The sequence below is a fragment of the Saccopteryx bilineata genome, chromosome 9 (genome assembly GCF_036850765.1).
Source record: "Saccopteryx bilineata isolate mSacBil1 chromosome 9, mSacBil1_pri_phased_curated, whole genome shotgun sequence".
Taxonomy (NCBI): domain Eukaryota; kingdom Metazoa; phylum Chordata; class Mammalia; order Chiroptera; family Emballonuridae; genus Saccopteryx; species Saccopteryx bilineata.
In genome coordinates, this window is record NC_089498.1 from 34,953,975 (window position 1) to 34,976,053 (window position 22,079).

General features: G+C 52.1%; 1 protein-coding gene across 1 annotated transcript in view; it reads right to left on the reverse strand.

The window, feature by feature from the left end:
- The window catches only part of C9H16orf74 (chromosome 9 C16orf74 homolog), a 36,497-nt gene extending 20,776 nt beyond the window's left edge, over positions 1-15,721 (reverse strand). Inside the window, exons 1-3 of the mRNA XM_066244120.1 lie at positions 15,636-15,721; positions 14,674-15,086; positions 5,169-5,214 (exon numbers count right to left, since the gene is read on the reverse strand). Coding sequence (XP_066100217.1) covers positions 5,169-5,214; positions 14,674-15,086; positions 15,636-15,721 — 545 coding nt within the window. The remainder of the gene's footprint in view (positions 1-5,168; positions 5,215-14,673; positions 15,087-15,635) is intronic.
- Between the last annotated feature and the right edge of the window lie 6,358 nt (positions 15,722-22,079).

Genomic DNA, 22,079 nt, shown 5'->3' on the forward strand with positions numbered 1-22,079 from the left:
GGAGCCTGCCTGCACGGTGATGCCGCAGTTGGCGGAGGCTAGAGCTGGCACCCGTCAGGGAGCCCTGGTGGAAAAGCCCCACCTCCAGTTTAGCTTTTCCCTAAGGAGGTTTCCACGTACCTGGAGCTGCCTCCAGAGAGGGAAGGTGCAAATGGATGGGAAGGTGAGGCGGGCAGCAAACCCTGTTCATTGGACATCAGTTTTAGTGCACATCTCAGATATTTCTTCAGACCTGGCCCTGGTGATGTTCCCATTCATCACTCCATTTTACAGATGGAGAAAGTGAGCCTTGGGCATGTGAAGTGAGTTGCACAAGGTTGTAGTTAGTCAGGGACAGAATGGGATTTGAACTCAGTTCTCTGACCCCTGAGCCACTTCACCAGTGCTTCTCAAACTTGAGTGAGCTCCGGAATCTCCCCAGAGTTTTGGACTCAGTAGGACTGGGTGGGTCCCGAGAATCTGCATGTCTCACTAGTTCCCAGGTGACGCTCAGGGTGTAAGTCTATGGGTCCCACTGAGAGCCACAGGGCCCTACCATGCTGTGTCCTGGGCAGTGCCACCTGCTGGCCAGGGGAGAACATGCTTACGAACCAGGGAAACCACCATCCCTCCCCGCCATCTGTTGAGACAAATCCCTCTTTGACAGGCCACATGACCTTGAACCAGGGAGAGCTCCCCTGTGCCTCAGTCTCCCTGTCTGTAAAGTTACCGATGTAGTCCAGCCGGAGGGAGGCTGAAATAAGCGACGTGTGCACTCATGCTTAGGGAGCAGCGCCAGGCTTACAGGGATGCCAGCCCAGCAGGAGTGAGCCTGTACACGAGAGGATACAAGAGAGGCGCTCTTGGACAGTGGAATGTTCCAACATGTAAACAGCTGCTATGGCCAGGCCCTTGAGCAGAAGGACCCCACTTAAAGTGCACCATTGTGCACACTCTCCGCTGGAACCAGAAACAAGGATTTAGGCACAACTGTATTCTTCTCTCTCCCATGTTACTCTCACGCTCTCCCACCTCCGCTGAGTCTTTCCTGCCAGTCGGGAGAAGCACATTCCTGTCCCGCACGCAGGAGGCTCAGAGGCAAAGTGACTTGCAGTGGGTTGAATCGAGTTCCCCCCAAATTCAAAATTCAAGTCCAACCAGAACCTCAGAACGTGACCTTATTTGGAAATAAGGTCTTTGCAGATATAATTAGTTAAGGATCTTGTGTTGAGATCATCTTGAATTTAATGCTGCTTCTAAGCCTAAAGACTGGTATATTTATAAAAGGACAAAGAGCCTGACCTGTGGTGGCGCAGTGGATAAAGCGTCGACCTGGAAAAGCTGAGGTCGCCGGGTCAAAACCCTGGGCTTGCCTGGTCAAGGCACATATGGGAGTTGATGCTTCTAGCTCCTCCCCCTTCTTTCTCTCTGTCTCTCTCTGTCTCTCTCTCTCTCCCTCTCTCTCTCCTCTCTAAAAAAAAAAACAACAACAAAAAAAAACCGAATAAAAAAAATAATAAAAGGACAAAGAAACACAGGGGAGAAGGTCATGTGAAGACAAAGGCAGAGACTAGAGTGATGTGGCCACAGCCAAGGGATACTTGGAGTCCTCAGGAGCCAGTTGTCTAAACGCCCCCCACCTCCATCCCCCAGTTTGTACTCATGTGTTATGGTAGCATAGGACACGAAGACACCATCTAATAGGGTTAATGTGAAGATTTAAGAGCCCATGTGGATAAAGTTTCTAGTCATAGTAGCTACTTTAAAAGACAAATTAAAATGTTTTCCTCTGAAGAAGCTATATGGGTAGTCGCTGAAGCCAGGCCTCTGGGACCAACCCACCTGGGTTCAAACCCCACACAGGTCCTAGCTGTGTGGCCCCAGGCAAATTGCACTGCCTCTCTGTGCCTCAGCTTCCTCATCAGGATAATATCCACTTGCACGGTGGAAGGAGAAACGGATGAGTCATCTGCGTGGGACGCAGAGAACAGGCCCTTGCCAGTCTGAGCCCCCACAGTACGAACTCACCATTTATCCTAATTACACTGCTCACAAAGATCAGGGGGTATTTTATCGCTTCATATTCATTTAAAAATATCCCCTAATTTTTGTGAACAATATATTTGACCTGGATTCTAATTGCTGGAACTTATCCCAAAGAAACAGTATTTTCTTTTTTTTTTTTTGAGAGAGAGAGACACACACACACACACACACACACACACTGGGGGGAAGGGAGAGAAAAAGAGGAAAGCATAACTCATTGTACCACTTAGTTGAACCATTGATTGCTTCTCCCATGTGCCCTGACTGAGGCTCGAACCAGCGATCTCGGAGGTCGAACGGGCGCCCTCAGTATCAAGCCAGCAACCTCAGCTCGCACAGGTGACCCCAGTGCTCCAGGGCAGCACTCTATCCACTCAAAAAAAGGAAAGGTGTTCAAAATGGCATTATCTACAAAAGCAACAAGTTGGAAACAACCCAAAGACCAGCTCTTGACAGAACCTGGTACCGGCCTTAAAGAACTGTAAAATGATACTGCCTTGAGACAGACAGCACTAGTACTGAAATAGTTAAAGAGAAAGAGAGAGAGAGAGAGAGAGAGAGAGAGAGAGAGAGAGAGACAGGGCACAGCACCACATATGCCAGCACTGACAACCAGGTAAAGCCACACCTGTTGGCAGCCAGGTAAGAGAAGGCACACGTGACATAGTCCTTATGGGGAATGTGAAAATAAGGCTCTGCAGGGGGCATGGGGGCATCAGGGCCGGTGGGCCCGGGTCGTCTTGGTTTAGCACAGAGAAAGGGGTCCTGTGCCCTGCCATCCCCAGGCACACCCAAGCCTGTGTTGGCCAAGGGTGGGTGAAGGGCTGGAAGTGGGTGGGTAGAGAGCTAGTGATGAAAAATGTATGAGCAAACCCGCCTGGTACAGCTGGCTCCCCGTCTGGCACTTAGCTCCTCCAGGGCCCGGCCCGGAAGAAGCCCGATTAGAAGCTCCCAGCCCCAGGAGCACTCAGCCTGCCCGCTCGGGCTTTCAGTCCCGGGTGGGGTGGGGGTGGCGGGCTCTTTCCCAGGGACTCTCAGCATCTGCAGCTCCTGGGTCTCTCCCTGGGTGGAGTCTCCAACCTTGGACTAGCAGATAAGGGGCCTCAGAGGTCCATTCAAGGGCTTGTTTTTTTGTGAAAGATGTCCCGACACAACAGCCAAAAGTGGAAGCAGCCTGGTGTCCATCAATGGATGAATGGATAAACCAAATGTGGTCTAGATACACAACGGAATATCTTCCAGCTTATAATGGAAACTGACACATGCGACAGCATGGATGGACCTTGAGGATATGATGCTGAGTGCAATAAGCCAGTCACAAAAAGACAAATGCTGCATGAGTCCACTTACGTGAGGTCTCTAGAGAGCAGTCAAATCCACAGAGACGGAAAGTAGGAAGGTAGGGGTAGGGAACAGGGAGTTAGTTTTCAATGGGGACATTTTCAGTTTGGGAAGATAGAAAAGTTCCAGAGATGATGCTGGTGGTGTTTGCACAACAATGTGAATGTACTTAATGCCACCGAACTGTGCACTTAAAGGGTTAAAATGGTAAATTTTAGGTTATGTTTATTTTACCACAATAACACCCACCTACTTTGTGCCGGGCACTGGGTAGACCTGCGTGGAGCGTAAGGAGGAAGGTCTTGAAGCGCTGAGGTGTGATCTCTGGACCCAACCCCCAGACCTCCACCCTCCATGGATACTCACTCAACAAACACCTTCCCCAACTCCTGCCTGGGCTCAGCCTAGAGCCTCAGAGGGACCCGGCCCTGGAGGCACGTGGGTTGTTCAGGTCTCTCTAGCACCCCAAACCCACTTTGCAAACAATACCCTGATTTTCTCTAGGGGAACCACAGCTCCCTACTTGCATGCCGCCGTCTTGAAGGAGCTGTCCATCAAGCCGCCCGCCTCCCACTGAGGGACAGGCATAAGCCTTGAGCTGGACCAACCAGATGCTCTCCTGGAAGCTCACTCATCCCAGCTGTGGGACCTGAAGGAATGGAACCTGAAGGATGGTCCTTCATGCTGGCCTGAGCGTCCTGTGCCTCCTGACCTCGTGTGGCAGAGGGATGGAGCCAGGCGCAGGCCCCAGACATCCAGGAGGAGGGTCAGGGCTGGTGAGCGTGCTGCATGTGGGTGAGGGGCCATCCAGGGAGATTCCCAGATTTCAGGCTGGGGAGATGAGGGGTGGGAGCACTTGTCATGGAATAATGAATGGGCTTTGACGGGAGGTCTCCGTGTGGGCCATATTGGTCTGGGTGTTCCCAGATCATCCAGATGCTGAACAGATAGGTCTAGAGCAGTGGCCCCTAACCCCCGGGCCGCGGACCAGTACTGGTCTGTGGGCCATTTGGTACTGGTCCACGGAGAAAGAATAAATAACTTACATTATTTCCGTTTTATTTATATTTAAGTCTGAACGATGTTTTATTTTTAAAAAATGACCAGATTCCCTCTGTTACATCCGTCTAAGACTCACTCTTGACGCTTGTCTCGGTCACGTGATACATTTATCCGTCCCACCCTAAAGGCCGGTCCGTGAAAATATTTTCTGACATTAAACCGGTCCGTGGCCCAAAAAAAGGTTGAGGACCACAGGTCTAGAGCACAGAACAGGTCTGGGCTGCCTCTGCCAACATCTACACCACCCCTCAGTGATTCTGTGTCCTTCTAGAACTTTCTCCCTGCTTGCCTTTCCCACACTTTGGCAGGCCAAACTTGTTATCTCATGATAACAGGCCAGCGGGGCAGAGAGCAAACATGCCGTGCGTGCCTGGCACCTACATCTAGAGCCTCTTTCTCCCTTACTCTCCACGGCCTGGGATTAACCCTTGTGAGGGGGAAACTGAGACCCAAGGGCACTGTGATTTCCCCACGTCATTCAGCTGCCAATGAAAGGAAAGGCCTGGAGGAACCCCTAGAGTCAAAGCAAGCATTTATAGGGCACCTACTGTGTACGGGTGCAGCCTTCAGCGGAAGGGTCCCCTCTCTCTCCCGGGCAGCAACACTAGTAGGGTCTCAGGGTCTACCCTCCCACCCTCTCCTGCCTCGCTCCCTTGCCTCCCCCCCAAACACACACACAACCTCCACCCTACCCCGCCCCACCCACATCAGAGCTGGTGAGGGAGAGCCGCCCACCTTACCTTTCAGACAGGACAGCTTTAGCCCCATGTCGGCGCCTCTGCGGGCCTGTGGAGAGAGGAGAGGCTTGTTTGTATTGGCCAAGTGTGGCCAGCCCCCCCCCACACCCCCACCCCCGGCCCCGATGGGTGCACAACAGGAAGTAGTGGGGAGAAAACCGAGGCCTCCAGGTCGGGGCGCCTGCTGACTACATCTGGGCTGAATTTGCTCCGAGCTGAGTCTGTGCTGGCGGAAAAAAACTTTCAGACGCCTCAAAGCTAAATATACTGGAGGCCGCTGTGGTTGTGGGTAAAGTTGACGGGGAGGGTGTGGTCGGGGGCTGACGATGCGGAACCCACACCACCTGGCCTTTCCTTGTAGGGGCCACAGATGATGGCGGGCCGCATGATGTGAGGACCCTCAGCCAAGCTGCGGGAGTGCCCCTCTTTTTTTTTTTTTTTTTTTTAATTGATTTTTAGAGAGAGAGGAAGGGGGAGAAAGAGAAAGAAAAAGGAAAACAGTGACCTGCTGCTCCACCTATTCATACATTCATTGGTTGTGCTCTGACCTGAACGGGGACTGAACCCGCAACCTTGGCCCATCGGGATGATGCTCTAACGGTTAGAGTCTAACCGACTGAACTACCCTCTTTTAAAGTGTAGATTCTTTGCAAATCTAACAAATTAAGCTATAAGGGGTGTGTAGTCCCCAGTGCATGAGCACTAAAACTGTCCCAGCCACTGTCCCCACAATCATCCTACAATGTGATGCATCCTTAGTGTTCTGAGTAATCAACAAATACAGGTAGCAGCTGATGGTGCTTGAGCACCTATGTACTCTTGAAACTCAATCCTCAGCAACAACCCTGTAAGGTGCTATTCCTATCCCCATTTTACAGATGTGGAAATCAAGGCTAAGAGAGGTGGTGTCACCTGCCTACGGCTCTCCAGCTTACTATGAGAGTAGAGCTGGAATCCAAACCTGGGACTGCCCGGAGCTCTGGCCGGAGCCCCTGCCACAGGGTCTCTGTGGCTCTACAAGCCTTCCTGGGAAGGGGAGGCTCTTATTTCCTGAGTCTGAGAGGCTGATGGTGGGGAGCTCACCTCTTCGTCCACATGAAGCCCCCTGTGTGCCAGGCTGATGAGGGGAGAGGGGCTGAGGGTGGCGGTAAGAAGCACCCCTCAGATCTCTGACACAGTTGTGTGTGGCCCAGTGAGGGCCCCAGCCCTTCACTCTGAAATCCATGGTCTGCTTCTCCTGCCTGGATGCTGGAATGTTAAGGCAGGTGCTCCTGACAGGCAACTCGGCTTTGCCAACCATTCTTGGATGCTCCCCTTCCAGGGAGCATCCCTCATTCCCTGCTGTCTGACCTCCCAATCTCCCAGCTCTATTCCCCACTCATTCCCCATACTGGCATCTGATGTCAAAGAGGACCCCATCCAGGTGGATACAAGGTCAAACAAGGCACCACACCTATTGAGGATGTTCAGACTAGGAGGAAAGACAGACATGCCAACTGGCCCCGACAGAGGCATGGTGAGCCCAGCAGAAGCAGAGTGAGGCCAGGGAGACAGAGGAGGGTTTCTGCCCCAGCGCAGAAAGCCTAAGGACAATGCCCCTAAAGATAGGCAGGAGTGAGCCAAGCGGGGAACAGCTTCTCAGGCCCAGGAACAGAATGTGCATAGGTCTAGAGGACACAAAAGGCATGGTCCACAGGAGGAACCATACGGTGGGGAGTTGGGGCGAGGAAGAGGACATGGAGGCAAAGATGAACTGGACCTTGAGGACTTCCGGGGCAGGTCACAGAGGGTATTTTCAGGGCACCAAGCAGCAAGGCTACATTCTAGGAAACACCAAGGTCCCCCAACCGTCCCTACATGGGCGGTGCTGCTGGGCGAGCAGGTTCGGCACCCCTGGGAGCCTGTAAGCAACGCAGCACCTCAGGCCCACACAGATACACTGAGCCAGAGTTAGTATTGTAACAAGGCTCCCTGGGATCCACGTGCATGTGAAGGTTGGAGAAGCTCTGCTCTGGGCCAGAAATTGTGGAGCCTGAACTTCAAAGACAGTGGGGGAGTGGGAGGGAGAAGCAGCTGGAAGTCCGGGTGACACACAGGCTTGGGAGATGGTGGGACCCAGGAGGGACCAGTTTGGAGGAGAGGCCAGCTTTAGTCTTAGCCAGGTTGGATTTACAGGGCAGGTAGGAGGTGGACTAGGGGAAACTGAGGAAGGGGGAGAGAGGGAGGAATAGCACATGAGCGAGTGAGAAGGAAGAAGGGAAAGAGAAGGAAGGAAAGATACCGAGGGAGGGCAGGAGAGAGAGGCAGACCCTGATGGGGACAGACTCAGGGCAGCTGGGTATAAAAAGAGCAGGCCCTGGAGTGGTAGCTCTCCTGCCTGGGACCCGAGCCTGGCTCAGCCGTGTGACCACCGGCTAGATCCTTAACCATCCAAGACCTCACTTTTCTCATCTTTAAAATGGGGACGATGCAGCCTCACCAAAGAGCAGCGAGAACTGAACGTCAGGGGTGAGGGCTGTGCTGGGCACAGAGCAGAAGTTCAAGAGGTGTCGGCTGCTATTATTTAGGACAGTGATGAGGGAAGGGAGGTATCGGTATCCAGCGAGGCCTTTTCTGCAAGGTCTTGCTCCTCAGAGTGTGGTCCTAGACCAGCAACAAGGACACCACTGGGAGCCTGTGAGAAATGCAGGCTCTCGGGCCCCGCCACGCCCCCTGCCTAACGGCTCAGGAGATGCATTTCCACAAGACCCAGGGGATACTCATTACCGCTGAAGTGCTAAGTACTGCATCTTCCAGGCTATCACCTGGGTGTTTTTAAAAAATACAGATGCCTGGGTCCCATCCCAGAGCTTCCGGAGTAATTGGCCTGGCACTGGGGCTTTTAAAAGCTCCCAAGGGATTCTAAAGTGCAGGATGAGATGCTAAGGAGCGGGTCCTTCGGGGTGGGGGTGGGGGGGCGGATGGGCTGGGGCTGGAGGAAGAGAGAGCCCAAGACCAGGCCTGTAGGAACAACTGGCACCTTTCTTGAACATTCACTATGTGCCCAGCCCTGGGTAGAGCCCCTGGACAGAGATCTATGGTCAGTTAATCCTCACAACCGGCCCTGACGGTTGGCTCAGTGGTAGAGTGTTGGCCTGGCATATGGACGTCTTGGGCTTGATTCCCTGTCAGGCAACACAGGAGAAGCGACCATCTGCTTCTCCACCTCCCCCTTCTTGCGTTCTCTCTCTCTTCCCCTCCTGCAGCTATGACTCGGGTGGAGCAAGTTGGCCCTGGGCATTGAGGATGGCCTCGCCTCAGGCACTAAAACAGCTGAGACGCTAAAACAGCTCAGTTGCTGAGCAACGGAGCAATGGCCCCAGATGGGTAGGGCGCTTGCTGGGTGGATCCCAGTCGGGGCGCATGCGGGAGTCTGTCATTCTGCCTCCACACTTCTCACTTAAGAAAAAGAAATCCTCACAACAGCCTCATGAGGTAGGGACCATTTCTATCCCCACTTCACAGATGGGGAAACTGAGGCATGGAGGGGTTTGTTAACCTGCATAGGGTCATATAGGTAGCAAGTGGTGAGGCCAGGATTCATGCCAAGCACTTTGGACTCCAGAGCCCATCCTTCCAAAGCCAGAGCTTTTGGGTGGGTGGTAGCACAGCCCTTACCACTGTCTCTCTCCAACGCTCCCCAGGCTAGAACTCCCCACCAGGGGGCCTGCAGCCAAGGTCAGATCATTAACAAATACACCCAGGAACCCTGACGGCCACCATGGGAGACACTACCTTCACAGCCGTACACACACCGTCTGCATGGCACACTTAATTTTATAGCCTATTTTCTTCTTCTTCAAGCATTGGTCACAGCCCCCTCAAGAGATTTTACGACACGTCCCGTCCCAGGGTTTGAACAATGATTTATGCTGAAGTCCTCACAGCTGAATCAATGTCAGGACAACAAGTGGCGAAGGGCAGATGCACAGTGAGGGCAGGGGTGCCGCCTGCTGCTGAAGCTGGGAAATGGGAGTCCATTCCCCACTTGGGTGTCTGAGAAACAATAAAAGAGCCAAAGGAAAGATAGGTGTCTACCAGATGACGGTACAGGGCCGATCGTCCCATTTTCGAATTTTGATCATTGTACTGTGTTCTGTGAGAGCGTCCCTGCTTTTAGAAAACACGGAAGTGTTTCTGGGGGGTCAAGGTCATCCTTTCTGCAACTTTACCAAACAGTTCAGCCAGATAATCATAACAGGCACGTGTATGCACAGAGAGAGCCGATAAAGCCAATCTGGCTGAATGCTGACGTCTGGTGCTGGGTATACAGGACCACGTGCTCTTGCAACTTTCCCATAAGCTTCAAACTTGTGTGTCTGAAAAATAAGAGCCCAAGGAAAGACAATTTCCTTTTTAAGACAAGAAGCTGACAAAGGAAGGAGAAGCAGACAGAGAGCAAGGCAATAGGCTCCCTCTCCTCTGTGCCCTCATCACTGCCTCCCAGCGGCTGCACGCAGGGTGCGGTTTTTGTGCATCAGATCCCGTCCTCCCAGAACCTCTGGCATGGCTGGATGTGCCGTCTAGGGACCGGGTTTCCGGCCTGGGGAAGGCACTGTGTTATGCTGCATCAGGACCACTACCTCCCGGAAGAGTTGTCCTAACCTGATAGGTTTTGCCCCCAAAGCTGTCTTGTAATTTTAAGATACATGTATCAAAACACTCAGGGAAGGAAGAAAACCAAACCAAACAAGAAGATGAGGACTGGGAGTGGCCCCAGCCTGGCTTCGAGGGACACCGGGTATGTTGGGGGGGTGGGGGACAAGAAGCCGTGCCAGAGTCAGGCAAACATCACATCAAGGGGTCGTGTCCGTGTGCAGCAATTCTATTTCAGGTTTTTGAAATGCCCAAATGGAGAGTTGACACAAACCAACGTTTCTTATCCCAACGCTCTCATTGCTGTAACTCTCCTCACTATGCTTCTGCGTCCCCAAGGACAGAATGAAGGCTGTGGGCTGGGGAATCGCAGGGAGGAATGAGCACCAGGCATGTGGAGGAGCTGTGTGACCTTAGGCAAGTCACTGCCCTCCCGGATATGAGGTGCTGAAGTTCCGCCCCTCAGGTTCAGTGTCCTCACCTATAGAACAGGCATCCTGTACCCCCTGCCTTTGGGACAGTCATCCTGTTGTCATTGTCATCATCACTGTCACTGTCATAATATCAGGACTGAAGACTCCAGTGAGAGCACTGCATTAGAGGACAGCCAGAGGCCCCAGGGCAGTCTGGTCCCTAATGACCCTCAGTGTGGTCTGTTGTACGGGGAGGAAGTACTCCCACAGCTGATTTATTTGGGAGTGTGGACGGACCCCATCCACTCCACTCCCTCTGTGATCAAGGCTGCCAGGCGGAGGCCCAGTCCCCAGTAGAAGCTACAGATGCTTTCACTGTGGGCCCCTCCCCCCCTCCCCCATAAATGGGCTGCGATGTTTGGAAAGGAGAGGTTAAGCTTGATTCAACATCTGTCTGAATGGAAGCCAGACAGATGCCTAACTGTGCGGAGCGGGGCTACTCTTATCTTCATCGTCATCATGACAGTAACAGCTGACAGATACCAAGCTAATGCTTTCAAGGGGTCAAATCTTAGGCCAAGTTTTATAGAAATGATTCCATTGAACCCTAACAACACCCTAGGAGAGAAACACCACTGCAGTCCCTATTACACAGATGAGGGAACGCAGCTGGGAGGGGGTCAAGCAAACTAACAAGCCGTAGCTCTGGGAGGCTGAACACCAAAGGCCAGGTCGATCTCACTACACACTTAAGGCTACATCATTCTACATGCCACACTTCTCTAGCATTTGCATTTGTTACAGAGACACAGTTTCATAATTAAAAACACATAATCAGAGGAGGCCCCTTAGTTTGGCAAGATGGTTCCAGCTCAGTTAGGTCCATGAGACCCACTAGTTGAGGTATAAAATGTTCTCCCTCTTTCACACATTTGCAGGAGTGTGAAAAACTTCCCTTTCATACTGAATTGGGCTCTGTTTATGTCCCTTTCAAAATATCAGATTGTTAATTATTTGTACAACAGCTTGAAGTAGAACAGGTTCTTTCTTGCACCCAGACATAAAAATCTCTCTACGGACAAAGGGCTATGACAGGATCCTCTCTGGTGACAGAGAGGGGACAATGATAAAAACGCACTTCCTCCTGCAGGGATCCGCCCCTCCTCTGAAGGGTGGTGAGATAGATGGGTATCTGCTGCTTTGCAAACCATGAACATCTCCAGAGGAAAGGACACACTTGGCCAAGTTGTCAGTTATTGTTTTTACAGCAGCCTTGAAGATAGAAGCCATAAACTACCAGCCCACAGCAGCCAGTGCTTGCCAGCTCACTGCCTGAAGGTTTTCAAGGCAAAGAGAAAAGTAAACTAATGCGTTCTTTGCACAGAGTAAAAAGTCATTAAGATGTAGCATTGCCTGCAGGAGACACAAGAACCGCTCACTGGCTGGAGGGACCCTGCTTTTGTAATTCTGGCACCAAGGTCTGCTGGTTCCCTTTAGTTACAGTTTCTGTGGATCATGAATGTTGGTCTCTAGAGTGTGAGATAAACCTTCCTGGAGTGAATCACAAATCTAGGCCTGGAAGTGGCTGTCGATAGAAGGTTGCCAAATAAAATACGGGATACCCAATTACTGCATGGGACATACTCAGGCTGGAAATTAGTCATCATTTTTCTGCAATTCAAATTGAACTGAGTGTGTTGTATTTTTATTTGCTAAATCTGGCAACCCTACGCACAGGCTGTCTTATTGCTAATATCTGGGTTTCCCAGATGAGGTAACAGAGGCGGCCCAGAGAGGGAGCATGAGTGAAAAGCAGGGTCAGGATAGAGTTCTCATCTTGGCCTCTGTATAGCCACCTCCCAGATGAAATCAGAATTAAGTCTTTGGAGGTCGTGACTCACCATGGTGCCTCACCTTACCTCCTTAACTAAGACCTCACTGAGGACCAAGGGCAGGGGTGAAGAATCACAGCTGAGGAATGCGACTGTTTGCCTAGATGGGTGGACCCACCAGACGAGATGGAACCAGGTTCCACTCCCCGCTGGGAGAATCTCAGAGCCTGTTTCCATACAGCGAACACAGGGAAGACGGTATGAACGGGCTGGCCACGCCAGGCTCCCAGTAGGTACATGGCAAATCTGGGTTTTCTTCCTTCTTTAGAAAAGGCATTTTCTTTTGCCCCAGGATTAGAATTCCTGCAATTCCAGTCAAAGGGACTGCCCTGGGAACAGATGCTACAAGCGTTAACATGCCTTCCATCCTGGTATACAGAGTACAAACGTGAGCCTCTTCCTGGCTTTAGCCCATGGACCTGCAGGAGGCTGCAAGCTTCTCTCAGGGAGGCAGGGCAGCTGCCAGGCCCATAGGGACTCATCAACAGGAAATGAAAAAGGATGGGGTTGGGGGTGGGGGCAGAGTGCCCACCAAAATGCCCAGCTGCTTCTGTGTCACGAGGCAGGGTCTTAGGCCACCTGGGGTCCAGCCTTGGCCTCCTACTGATTAGCCAAGTAACTTTGAGCAAAATACTTTCCCACTGCTCCTCTGGGCCTCCATGTGGCCAAGCTCAATGCTTATGATTTGCGTACCTTTCCTGGTTTTATGTCAATAAAAATGTTCATTTAAAAATCAGGGGTATGCTATTAGAAGTCGGGTTAATGGTTAATTAACCATGGGGTTAATTTAAAAGCATGTAATTGTTTTTACAGCAGCCTTGAAGACAGAAGTCACAAACTACATCCCACAGCAGTGTTTGCCAGCTCACCCCCTGCAGGCTTTCAGTGCAAAGATTACAGTAAACTAAGGTGTTCTTTGCACCAAGTCAAAAGTAACTATGATATGGCCCTGCCTGTGGGAGATAGAGAACCACCCATTGGCTCTAAGGGGAGATGCGGGTGGGAGGGGCAAGACGGGGTTCCTGGGGAAATTCTGTTTCTTGATCTGGGTGTACATTTCTGATTTGTATATATCACTGTATGTACATTATACCTTAATCTTTTAATGGGGGGAGGGGGCTTGCACTTGGTGGTCACAGAGGCCTGGCCTAGCCTCTGCTATATTGAAGGGCAACTCACTGTGAGGTCTAGAGATTCAAGGCCTGGTCTTCCCACTTACCCACCTGTGACCTTAGGTCATTTTATCATTACAAGCCTCTGTGTCCTCATCTGTAAAGTGGGGATATAATAGTTTTTGGTCAGAGGATAAAAAGAGAAAATGCAAGAGATAGGCACCAGCACTTAGAGCAGGGTCTGGCACACAAGTACTCAGTAAACATTACATATCACTGCTCTTCTGTGCACATAGGGGAGTTCCCATTTCAAGTCTCCAGAGGTGATCTAGGGAGACCCACAAGCAAGAAAGGGCTTCCAGGGAGAGGAGATTAGGCATCAGAGCTTTCAGCCTCCTTGGAGCTGGCAGAGGGATTAAGTCTTTCCATAAATACACTGCTTCCCTCCCATCCAGAGGAAAGAGTACCGAGTGGTGGGGACACACGACCCAAGGTGGGTGTGTCCTGGACAGGTAAGGGGGTGCCTCTAGAGTTAATCCAGCCCCAAACAGGGGCTCCCAAGCATTCCTGGGAGTCGGGTAGAAAATGCCAGAGCTTGCCAATTCAGGTGTGCCTCTGTGAACCTCAGTCTCCTCATCTGTAAGATGGGGTGTTTGTTCCACAAAAGTTGCTATCTACTAAGTGCCTTCCCCTCGCTGCCTTTCAGCTCCTCTTCCTCAATGATTCAGGCCTACTCAGGCTTTTCTCTCCATTCTGTCAGACCTAACAGCCAGCCAGGGACAGTCTGAGAGAAGTCCTCGCCAGAGCTCTAGGTCCTCCTTGGTAAAGAGTGCCTCCCTCCCAGTTCCACTGAGCTCAGCGGGCCAGAAGTTGCGCGTGCGTTCACACTGGTCGCCCTTTGCGGTTGCAAACCCTGCTTTGATGCCCTGGAAGCGAAGGGGGCCCCTAAGTGAGGCGGTTCATAAATAATATATTTTGAAATACTCGATAGAGGGGAAATGGTTTCTCTCGAGGCCTCCTGCCCCCACCCCGGCCGGGCTCCTTTCCAGCTTTGAGGAATGACGGGCTGGTCCCTTCCCAAGGAACTCGTGACAGCGCAGGGTGTCAGGTGAAGAGTGGGGGCCAGAGGTTCCACGGGCTGGGACACACCCCCACCCGCCCGGTGTAAGTTGCAACACGGCCAGAGGGGGCCCAACTTTCCCCCAAACTGCTTCTCCGCAAAAAAGTCTGGGAGAAGTTGGGGGGACTCTAGGGTCCGTGAGGGTTTCCCACCGCCCAGGGGACCCCTTACTGTCCCCCGGGCGCGCCCGTCCAGCCGCCGGAGCTTGCGGGGCGTGGACGCCGCTCAGCAGAGCTGCGGCACCCAGGAAGAGCAGCGTCTTCTGGAAGGAGTGGGGTGGGGTGGGATGGGCAGCGCGAGCCAAGCACCGGAGCGCGCATAGCGCGGGGCACTCACCGCTTCCTGGTGGGCTCACTGCGGGGCCGCGCGCCAGGCGCGCGGGGCCCGCCCGGGTGCTGGTGGCGGCGGCCGGGCTCCAGTGGCCGCGGCAACGAGTCTGTAAGACACAGCAGCGGGGGTCATTGCCCGGACCAGGCAGTGCGTTAGGGGATATTTCGCTCGGGCCCGCGCTCTGGGCCGCGGAGCACGCACACCTCCCACCGCCCCCTCCGGGCCCCTCGGGGCGGTGCTGACTGCAGCCCCGCCCTGCCCGCGGGCGCCGGATTGCACCGGCTAGGAGCCGAGGCGGTGCGAAGGCGAAGGCGGAGCGGAGCCTGTCCGCTGCCTCCTGGCGGAGAGTGCCTGGGGCGCGCCCGCCCGCGTCTCCGGCACCTGGGACTCCCCCGACCCGCCTCACTTTCTTTCCCGATCTAGGGGAGACTCAGGGGAAAGTTTGGGACTCGATCTGTGTGTCCTTCCCTGGCTTTGGGTGCCAGGTTCCCTGCAGCCATGCATCCCAGCCCTGGGTGGTGAAAAGGGGTGCCATGTTCCCCCATATTGGGTGGCCTTGCTTGAGTAAGCCCCACCGCCTGGTTGCAGAGAGAGAAGGGGAGAAGTGGGAGGCTCCTCCGTCTTGCCATTCACAGCCCCACATCCCTGCGCTGGGCCCTGGGTCACATAAGCAGCGCGTTCCCCACCCCCAACTTATGGCTGGAGCTGTGGGCTTCAGATAGCCCTCGTGATTAAAGGGAGACTTGACTGTTTTAGGGTCTTGCCTTTCGGCTCTCTGCACTGCTTTTGCACCCCACTTCTAGGGGTGGGGACGTGGAGGTGGGCCCAAGAGGGCCGCTGAGCCAGCTTCAGGGTTTTGATGACTCCCAGCTGGGAGTAATTCCCCAGTCCCCTTGGTGCGGGTGCAGAGCCTTTTATCCACATGGGTTTCTTAGGTGACTTCTACAGTGAGAGGCCTCTGCAGGCACATCCCCAGCTTGCTAGGAGGAACAAAAGCGATCTCCTGCCACGTGTTCTTCCTGTCCTTGTTACAAGCCTGTTGTGCTAGCTCCATCTTACAAGACCCAGGTTTCCACACGCCATTTTCTGAGTCCTTCCGGAGGGTTAGAAAGGGAAACTGAGTCACAGGGCAGGGCAGTGATACTTCTTTGGTGAATGCAGGAAAGAACTGAGTTGCAGGAAGTCAAGTCAGCTGTGTTCTCCCCTTGAGTCATTCCTAAAGATGTCACAATTTCTTGGTTCCCCTGACCGTATCAAGTCCAGAGTGACAGGCAGAAAATGTATCCCCAAATAGAAGGACATGAGGGGGTGGGGCTAGGGGCTGGATGTCCCTTCTGCCTGTTCCCATTCCCCACCCTTGGAGGGAAGGTGGACTGGCAGCTACCAAGAGTCCTGTGTCCTTTTGTTTCCTCTAATGGTGGCAACAGAGGTGTAGGGAGGCCCTGGGAGGGCGGGCACAGCCACTTACATTCCTGTTCTAGAAGGGTGAAACCTTTTATGAGAGGCCTTGAGGAGGCTGAGAGCTGGGTGCTGGTTGTGAGAACAGCTGTCTCTGCACTCTGGCTTCCATGAGAAGAAATGGGGGTTCATTCATTTCTACAAACACTTTTGAGTACTCTGCCCTGGCAATCGGGGTACCACAGTCAATAGGATACCTTTGCCTGCACCCTGATGTCACCGCCTGCTCGGGACAGCTGTCTGAGGGACAGATGTTTGTTCTCTCCATTTCCCAGGTATGGGACTTGCAGCACAGAAACATCAAAGGTCGACCGGACTACTTGTGGTGCATTTTGACATTCCTGGTCTCCTCTGCCCCAGCTTCCAGCCTCAAGCCCAGAGAGGAGCCACCTGTCTCAGGAAAGTCTGGCCCAACCCTAACCTGGTGGAGGAGACAGGGGGCCGGGAGGGGGGGGGGGTTGGGGGGGTGGGGGGTGGGGTGCGGTGGGGGTGGGGGTAGGGCACTAACGAAAGTAGTCCCAGGAGAATTCTTTCTGTCAACTGTATGAAATGGAGAATGAAAAGAATCCAGTTTCATTGGCTCCCCCAGGCCCACCTCCAGGCCTCTCCCTTTGAGAACAGTGGGGTTTGTGCTTCAGTATCAGAATTTCTCTAGGTCTGGCACTTTGGCATTTCGGATCATTCTCTCCTAGGACCAGTCTTGGGCACTGTAGGATGTTGAACGACATCCCTAGCTGTAGGGTCGATGCTGGACATGGCCATTCCCCCTCCCCAGCCACAAGGCACAGTGGCCATGGATCCTGACCTCGGACCATGAGATAAAGGGTAGTAAAAAATGTGACTAAGGTTTTACTAAGAACAGTGGAACTGAGTACCCTTCTCCTTACTCCCTGCTCACCTACTGGCTTGCACATAGACAAAGAGTTTCCCTTGAATAACTACACAGGACTTAGCTATTAAAACTGTGATCCCGCCTGACCTGTGGTGGCGCAGTGGATAAAACGTTGACCTGGAAATGCTGAGGTCGCCGGTTCGAAACCCTGGGCTTGCCTGGTCAAGGCACATATGGGAGTTGATGCTTCCAGCTCCTCCCCCCCTTCTCTCTCTCTGTCTCTCCTCTCTCTCTCTCTCTCTGTCTCTCCCTCTCCTCTCTAAAATGAATAAATTAAAAAAAATTAAAAAATAAAATAAAATAAAACTGTGATCCCACCGAGTGGGGCACGAAACTTTCACCAACTGTCCCCCATCATTGTAAGTAATAAAGGCTATGTCCACTCCATGTGGTCTTCCTTGTGGTTTCTCTGAGATCTCGCAACAAGACCAGATCCATTTTCCAGGTCTAAACCTCCTGCATTACACTAGCCTCAACCCTCTCCCAAGTGGTGACAACCAAAAATGTCTCCAGACACTGTCACCTTTTCCTGGGAGGCACAATCCTTTATGCCAATTGATCATCCTTCAGTATGTTTCCAGTGGTTCCCAGCCCTGGCAGCATGCTCTGATCACTGGGAACTAAATTCATGAATAAAGCAAACACCCAGGCCCAGCTCACTCAAGGATCCTGACCTAATTGGTCCAGGTAGGGCCCAGACATGGGTGTTTTACAAAAACTCTCAGGTGCCTGACCTATGGTGGCGCAGTGGATAAAGCGTCGACCTGGAAATCCTGAGGTCGCTGGTTCGAAACCCTGGGCTTGCCTGGTCAAGGCACATATGGGAGTTGATGCTTCCGGCTCCTCCCCCTTCTCTTTCTCTGTCTCTCCTCTCTCTCCCTCTCTGTCTCTCTCTCTCCTCTCTAAAAATGAATAAATAAAATAAAATAAAAAACAAACAAAAAAAACCTCTCAGGTGATGTTAATCGGTGGCCACCATGGAGAGCCTTAAAGCTAGTCAGAGTCCACTGGAAAAACTAGAAATTTAAGAGATGAATCAAGCAAATGCCTTGTGTGAAGCCTGTGTGAATTCTGATTTTAACAAACCAACTATGAAAAAGTATTGGTGAGATAATAGAAGAAAACTGAAAAAAGTCTGGGTATTAAGTAATATAAAAATTATTACTTTTTAAAAAATTAAGTGAGAGGTGGGGAGGCAGAGAGACAGACTCCCATATGTACCCTGACCGGGATCCACCCAGCAAGCCCCCTAACAGGTGATGCTCTGCCCATCTGAGGCCACTGCTCCATTGTTAGGCAACTGAGCTAATTTAGCACCCGAGGTTAGGCCACGGAGCCATCCTCAGCACCTAGGGCCAACTTTGCTTGAACCACTTGAGCCATGGCTGTGGGAGTGGGGAGGGAGGAAGGGAGGGAGAGAGAGAGAGAAAGAAAGGTGGGGAGGTGGAAAAAGCAGGTGGTCACTTCTTCTGTGTGCCCTGACCAGGAATCAAACTCAGTATTTCCACACGTCGGACTGATGCTCTAACGCTGAGCCAACGGGCCAGGGCCTACTAATTTTAATAGAGGTGATAGTAGTATCACTGTGTCTTTTTTTTTTTTTTTTTTTTTTACAGAGACAGAGAGAGAGTCAGAGAGAGGGATAGATAGGGACAGACAGGAACGGAGAGATGAGAAGCATCAATCATTAGTTTTTCGTTGCGCATTGTGACACCTTAGTTGTTCATTGATTGGATTGCTTTCTCATATGTGCCTTGACCATGGGCCTTCAGCAGACCGAGTAACCCCTTGCCGGAGCCAGTGACCTTGGGTCCAAGCTGGTGAGCTTTTGCTCAAACCAGATGAGCCCGCGCTCAAGCTGGCAACCTTGGGGTCTCGAACCTGGGTCCTTGGCATCCCAGTCCGACGCTCTATCCACTGTGCCACCGCCTGGTCAGGCAGTATCATTGTGTCTTTAAAGCCCTCAGTAATACAAATGGAAAAGTATTTATATTATATTTATGACTGAATTAGTATGCATATTAGGTCTGTTTTAAAAGACTTCAGGAAAATAAAAAAGGTGGCAGACATAGGGTGGGGGTGGAGAGAGATGAAGCAGTAACGGAACAATGCTGATCATTGTTGAAGTTAAGGAGTGGGTACGTGGTGGTTCATTATACTAATCTACTTCAATGTGTGTTTGAAATTTTCGGAAATATAAAGGTTTTTATTTAAGAGAGAGAGAGAGAGTGCCCCGGCTGGTGGCTCAGTGTATAAAGCATTGACCTGGTGCACCAGAGCTTATAAGAGAGAGAGAGAGAGAGAGAGAGAGAGAGAGCGCCCATTTGAACACCTTGTTCCTGACAGCCAGGTGAGGTGCCCCATCCCCTGAGGAACTTGACCTTGGTTTTGTTTGGGGTGAGGGGTAGTGGGAAGCTGATGATTGGGATCCCCTGGGCTCTGGGAGAAGAGTGGAGCTCAGTGGACTCACTTTGTACCACTCTCTTGGAAGCAGCTGCAGCGATTGAAGAGGAGGGGGCAGCCTTGAACCCACAGCCCAGAGCCTAAGCCAGGGCAATGGTCATACCTGCCTGTGATCAGAATCACTTGGAATGTTGGGAAAAGGCAGGTGTTGGAGATGGGGATTCCTAGGTGTGTGCCTGGTGTATGTGAGCGTGTGTGTGTGTGTGTGTTTGTGTGTGTAAGTCAAGCCCCTGACACCTGTCCCCCAAAGCCTTTTCTTCTCAGCCCAAGATCCCTTGGTCTGCCGAGGAAGTAAAAGCCAAGTAATTAGAGCAATCCCCCCCCTTCCCCTTAGGGATGAACGGTTTGGAGAACAGCTTCCTGTGTGTGATCGAACAAGAGTTCCAGTGCTGACTGAGTGCCTACCATATACCGGGCACAGTTCTAGGAGCTGAGAATACAGCAAGGGACTGAGACATCAAAACCCCTTGCCCCTGTGGATGCTGGAGTCTGAGTGCTAAGGAGGAAACATAAAACAGAATAGGAGTTTATAAAGGGTGGGGGTGGGGAGCTAAAATTTTAGACAAGGTGGACAAGGAGAGACTCTTTGGAATGGTGGCCTTTGGAGAAAGCCCCTGAAGGGAGTGGGGAAGCCATGTGGCTTGCTGTGGGGATTTTGGGTTCCGGGAGGGCAGAAAGGGATCGGGGTTGCACAGCTCCCTCCTCCTGAAATGTCTTTCCTTCCTCCCACCCAGTTAGCTCTTTCATAGCTGTGAGCAGGTGTCTCTTTGCCAGTCTGGAACCCTTCCCAGTGTACTGCAGACTCTTGTGGATTCGTGGATGTGATTATTAAAGGGCTGTCTCTCCATTAGTAGGTGAGCACCCAGAGGGCAGGGACCGGGTCTGCACTGCTGGTTTTATCCACTCGCATGGGGCACAGAGGCCGGCACAGTGCGTGTACTCCACACTTCCTTGCAGAACAAACGGGGTTTGAATGAGCAAATGAAGAACTGCAAGTCCTCAGAAAGTTTCCAGGGGACCAGGGACCAGACACATTCTAAGTAAAGAAGCAGGTGCCACAGCCCACTCCCAAAGGAAGCCATCTGCCAAAACCAGCAGAGGTGCCCGGGGCACTGCAGGGGAGATAGCTTCTCTGAGGCCGCTGTGCCTGGAAACAGGGGGGAGGTGGTTCTGTCTTCATGACCTCACTCACCTGTACTCCTTCTCAGTTGCCAAAAAGTGGTGGTGCAGATGGTGAGAGGGATGGTAGCTATACTGAGGTCACACTAGGAGAGGGGACCAGAGGAAGTAAAGGGTGTATCAAGACTGAGACAACACTGGTCAGCAGGTGTGGCTGCCCCTGGACACTTCATGAGCCTGGAAAGACATCAGGCAGGTCTGAAGCTCAGTGGGGCCCAAGTACTGGCTGGTGACTATCCTGTCCCAGGACGGCCTTGAACAAGAGCGCTTGGGAGCCTCCAGCCGAGCAGCATGGTACTGAGAAAGGGTCTCTGCACAATGGCCTCCTAGCAGACCCTGTTCGGATCTGAGAAGCCTTGGACCTTCCTGATCACCATGTCATGACCTCCCTGCACCCTGGGAGCACAACACAATCGCATGTGGCTTTGGAGGTATTTGGGCCCAGAGGGGCCCTACATGGTGTCATGGAGGTTAGGAAGCAGGGCCCAGAGGGACAAGCTCTTTCCATTCACAACTCCCCAAACTCCACCAGCAAAGTCCCTATTTGAGGCAAGTCTCTGAAGTTCATTCAGTTCCATATTCAACAATCATTTTACTGAGCACAGTGGTAGGTTAAAGATGGCTGCAAATTCTTTGCCCCTCTCACCATTGAGAGGCAAGGGGTATTTCCCACCTCCTAGAATCTGTGGCCTTGTGATTTGTAACAGACAAAATACAGCAGAGGTTACTAAGCCTTGAGCCCTGGTGGCTCTGCTTCCTCCATCCTAGAACACTTGCTCTCAGAAAGGCTCCTTCCCAGAGTCCAACCACCAAGCTGAAAGATGCCCGAGCCACAGGGAGGGCCCCCGCTGAGCTCCCAGTCAGCACCCCGCACCACCCACCTGCCATGTGTTTGAGTCAGGTTGAACATTCAGCCCAGGCAAGTCCCCATCAGATGACAGCGGCTCCAGCTGGCAAAGAACCACCTGGCTGAGTTCAGGAAACCCACAGGATTGGGAGAAATAGCAAATGGTTGTTATTTTAAGCCACTAAGGTTTGGGATGTTTTGTAACACATCAAGATATAACTTAGATGAGCGCCAACTATGTGCCAAACATAGACATGATCCAAGTTATTGCTTCCTTTAAGCTTCATTTTAATTTGCCACAATTAGATTTATGAACTATCTCAAATATCCAAAAAAGCATTGAGCACGAGAAAAGCTACACCTACATGTTCACCATCCACCGAAATGTAACAACTTGCTATATTTGCTTGAGTTTTCTTTTTTCCTTAAAAGCTTTATTATTACAGCCTGACCAGGTGTTGGCGCAGTGGATAGAGCGTCTGAATGGGTTGTTGAGGACCCAGGTTCGAGACCCTGAGGTCACCAGCTTAAGCGTGGGCTCATCTGGTTTGAGCAAGGCTCACCAGCTTGGAC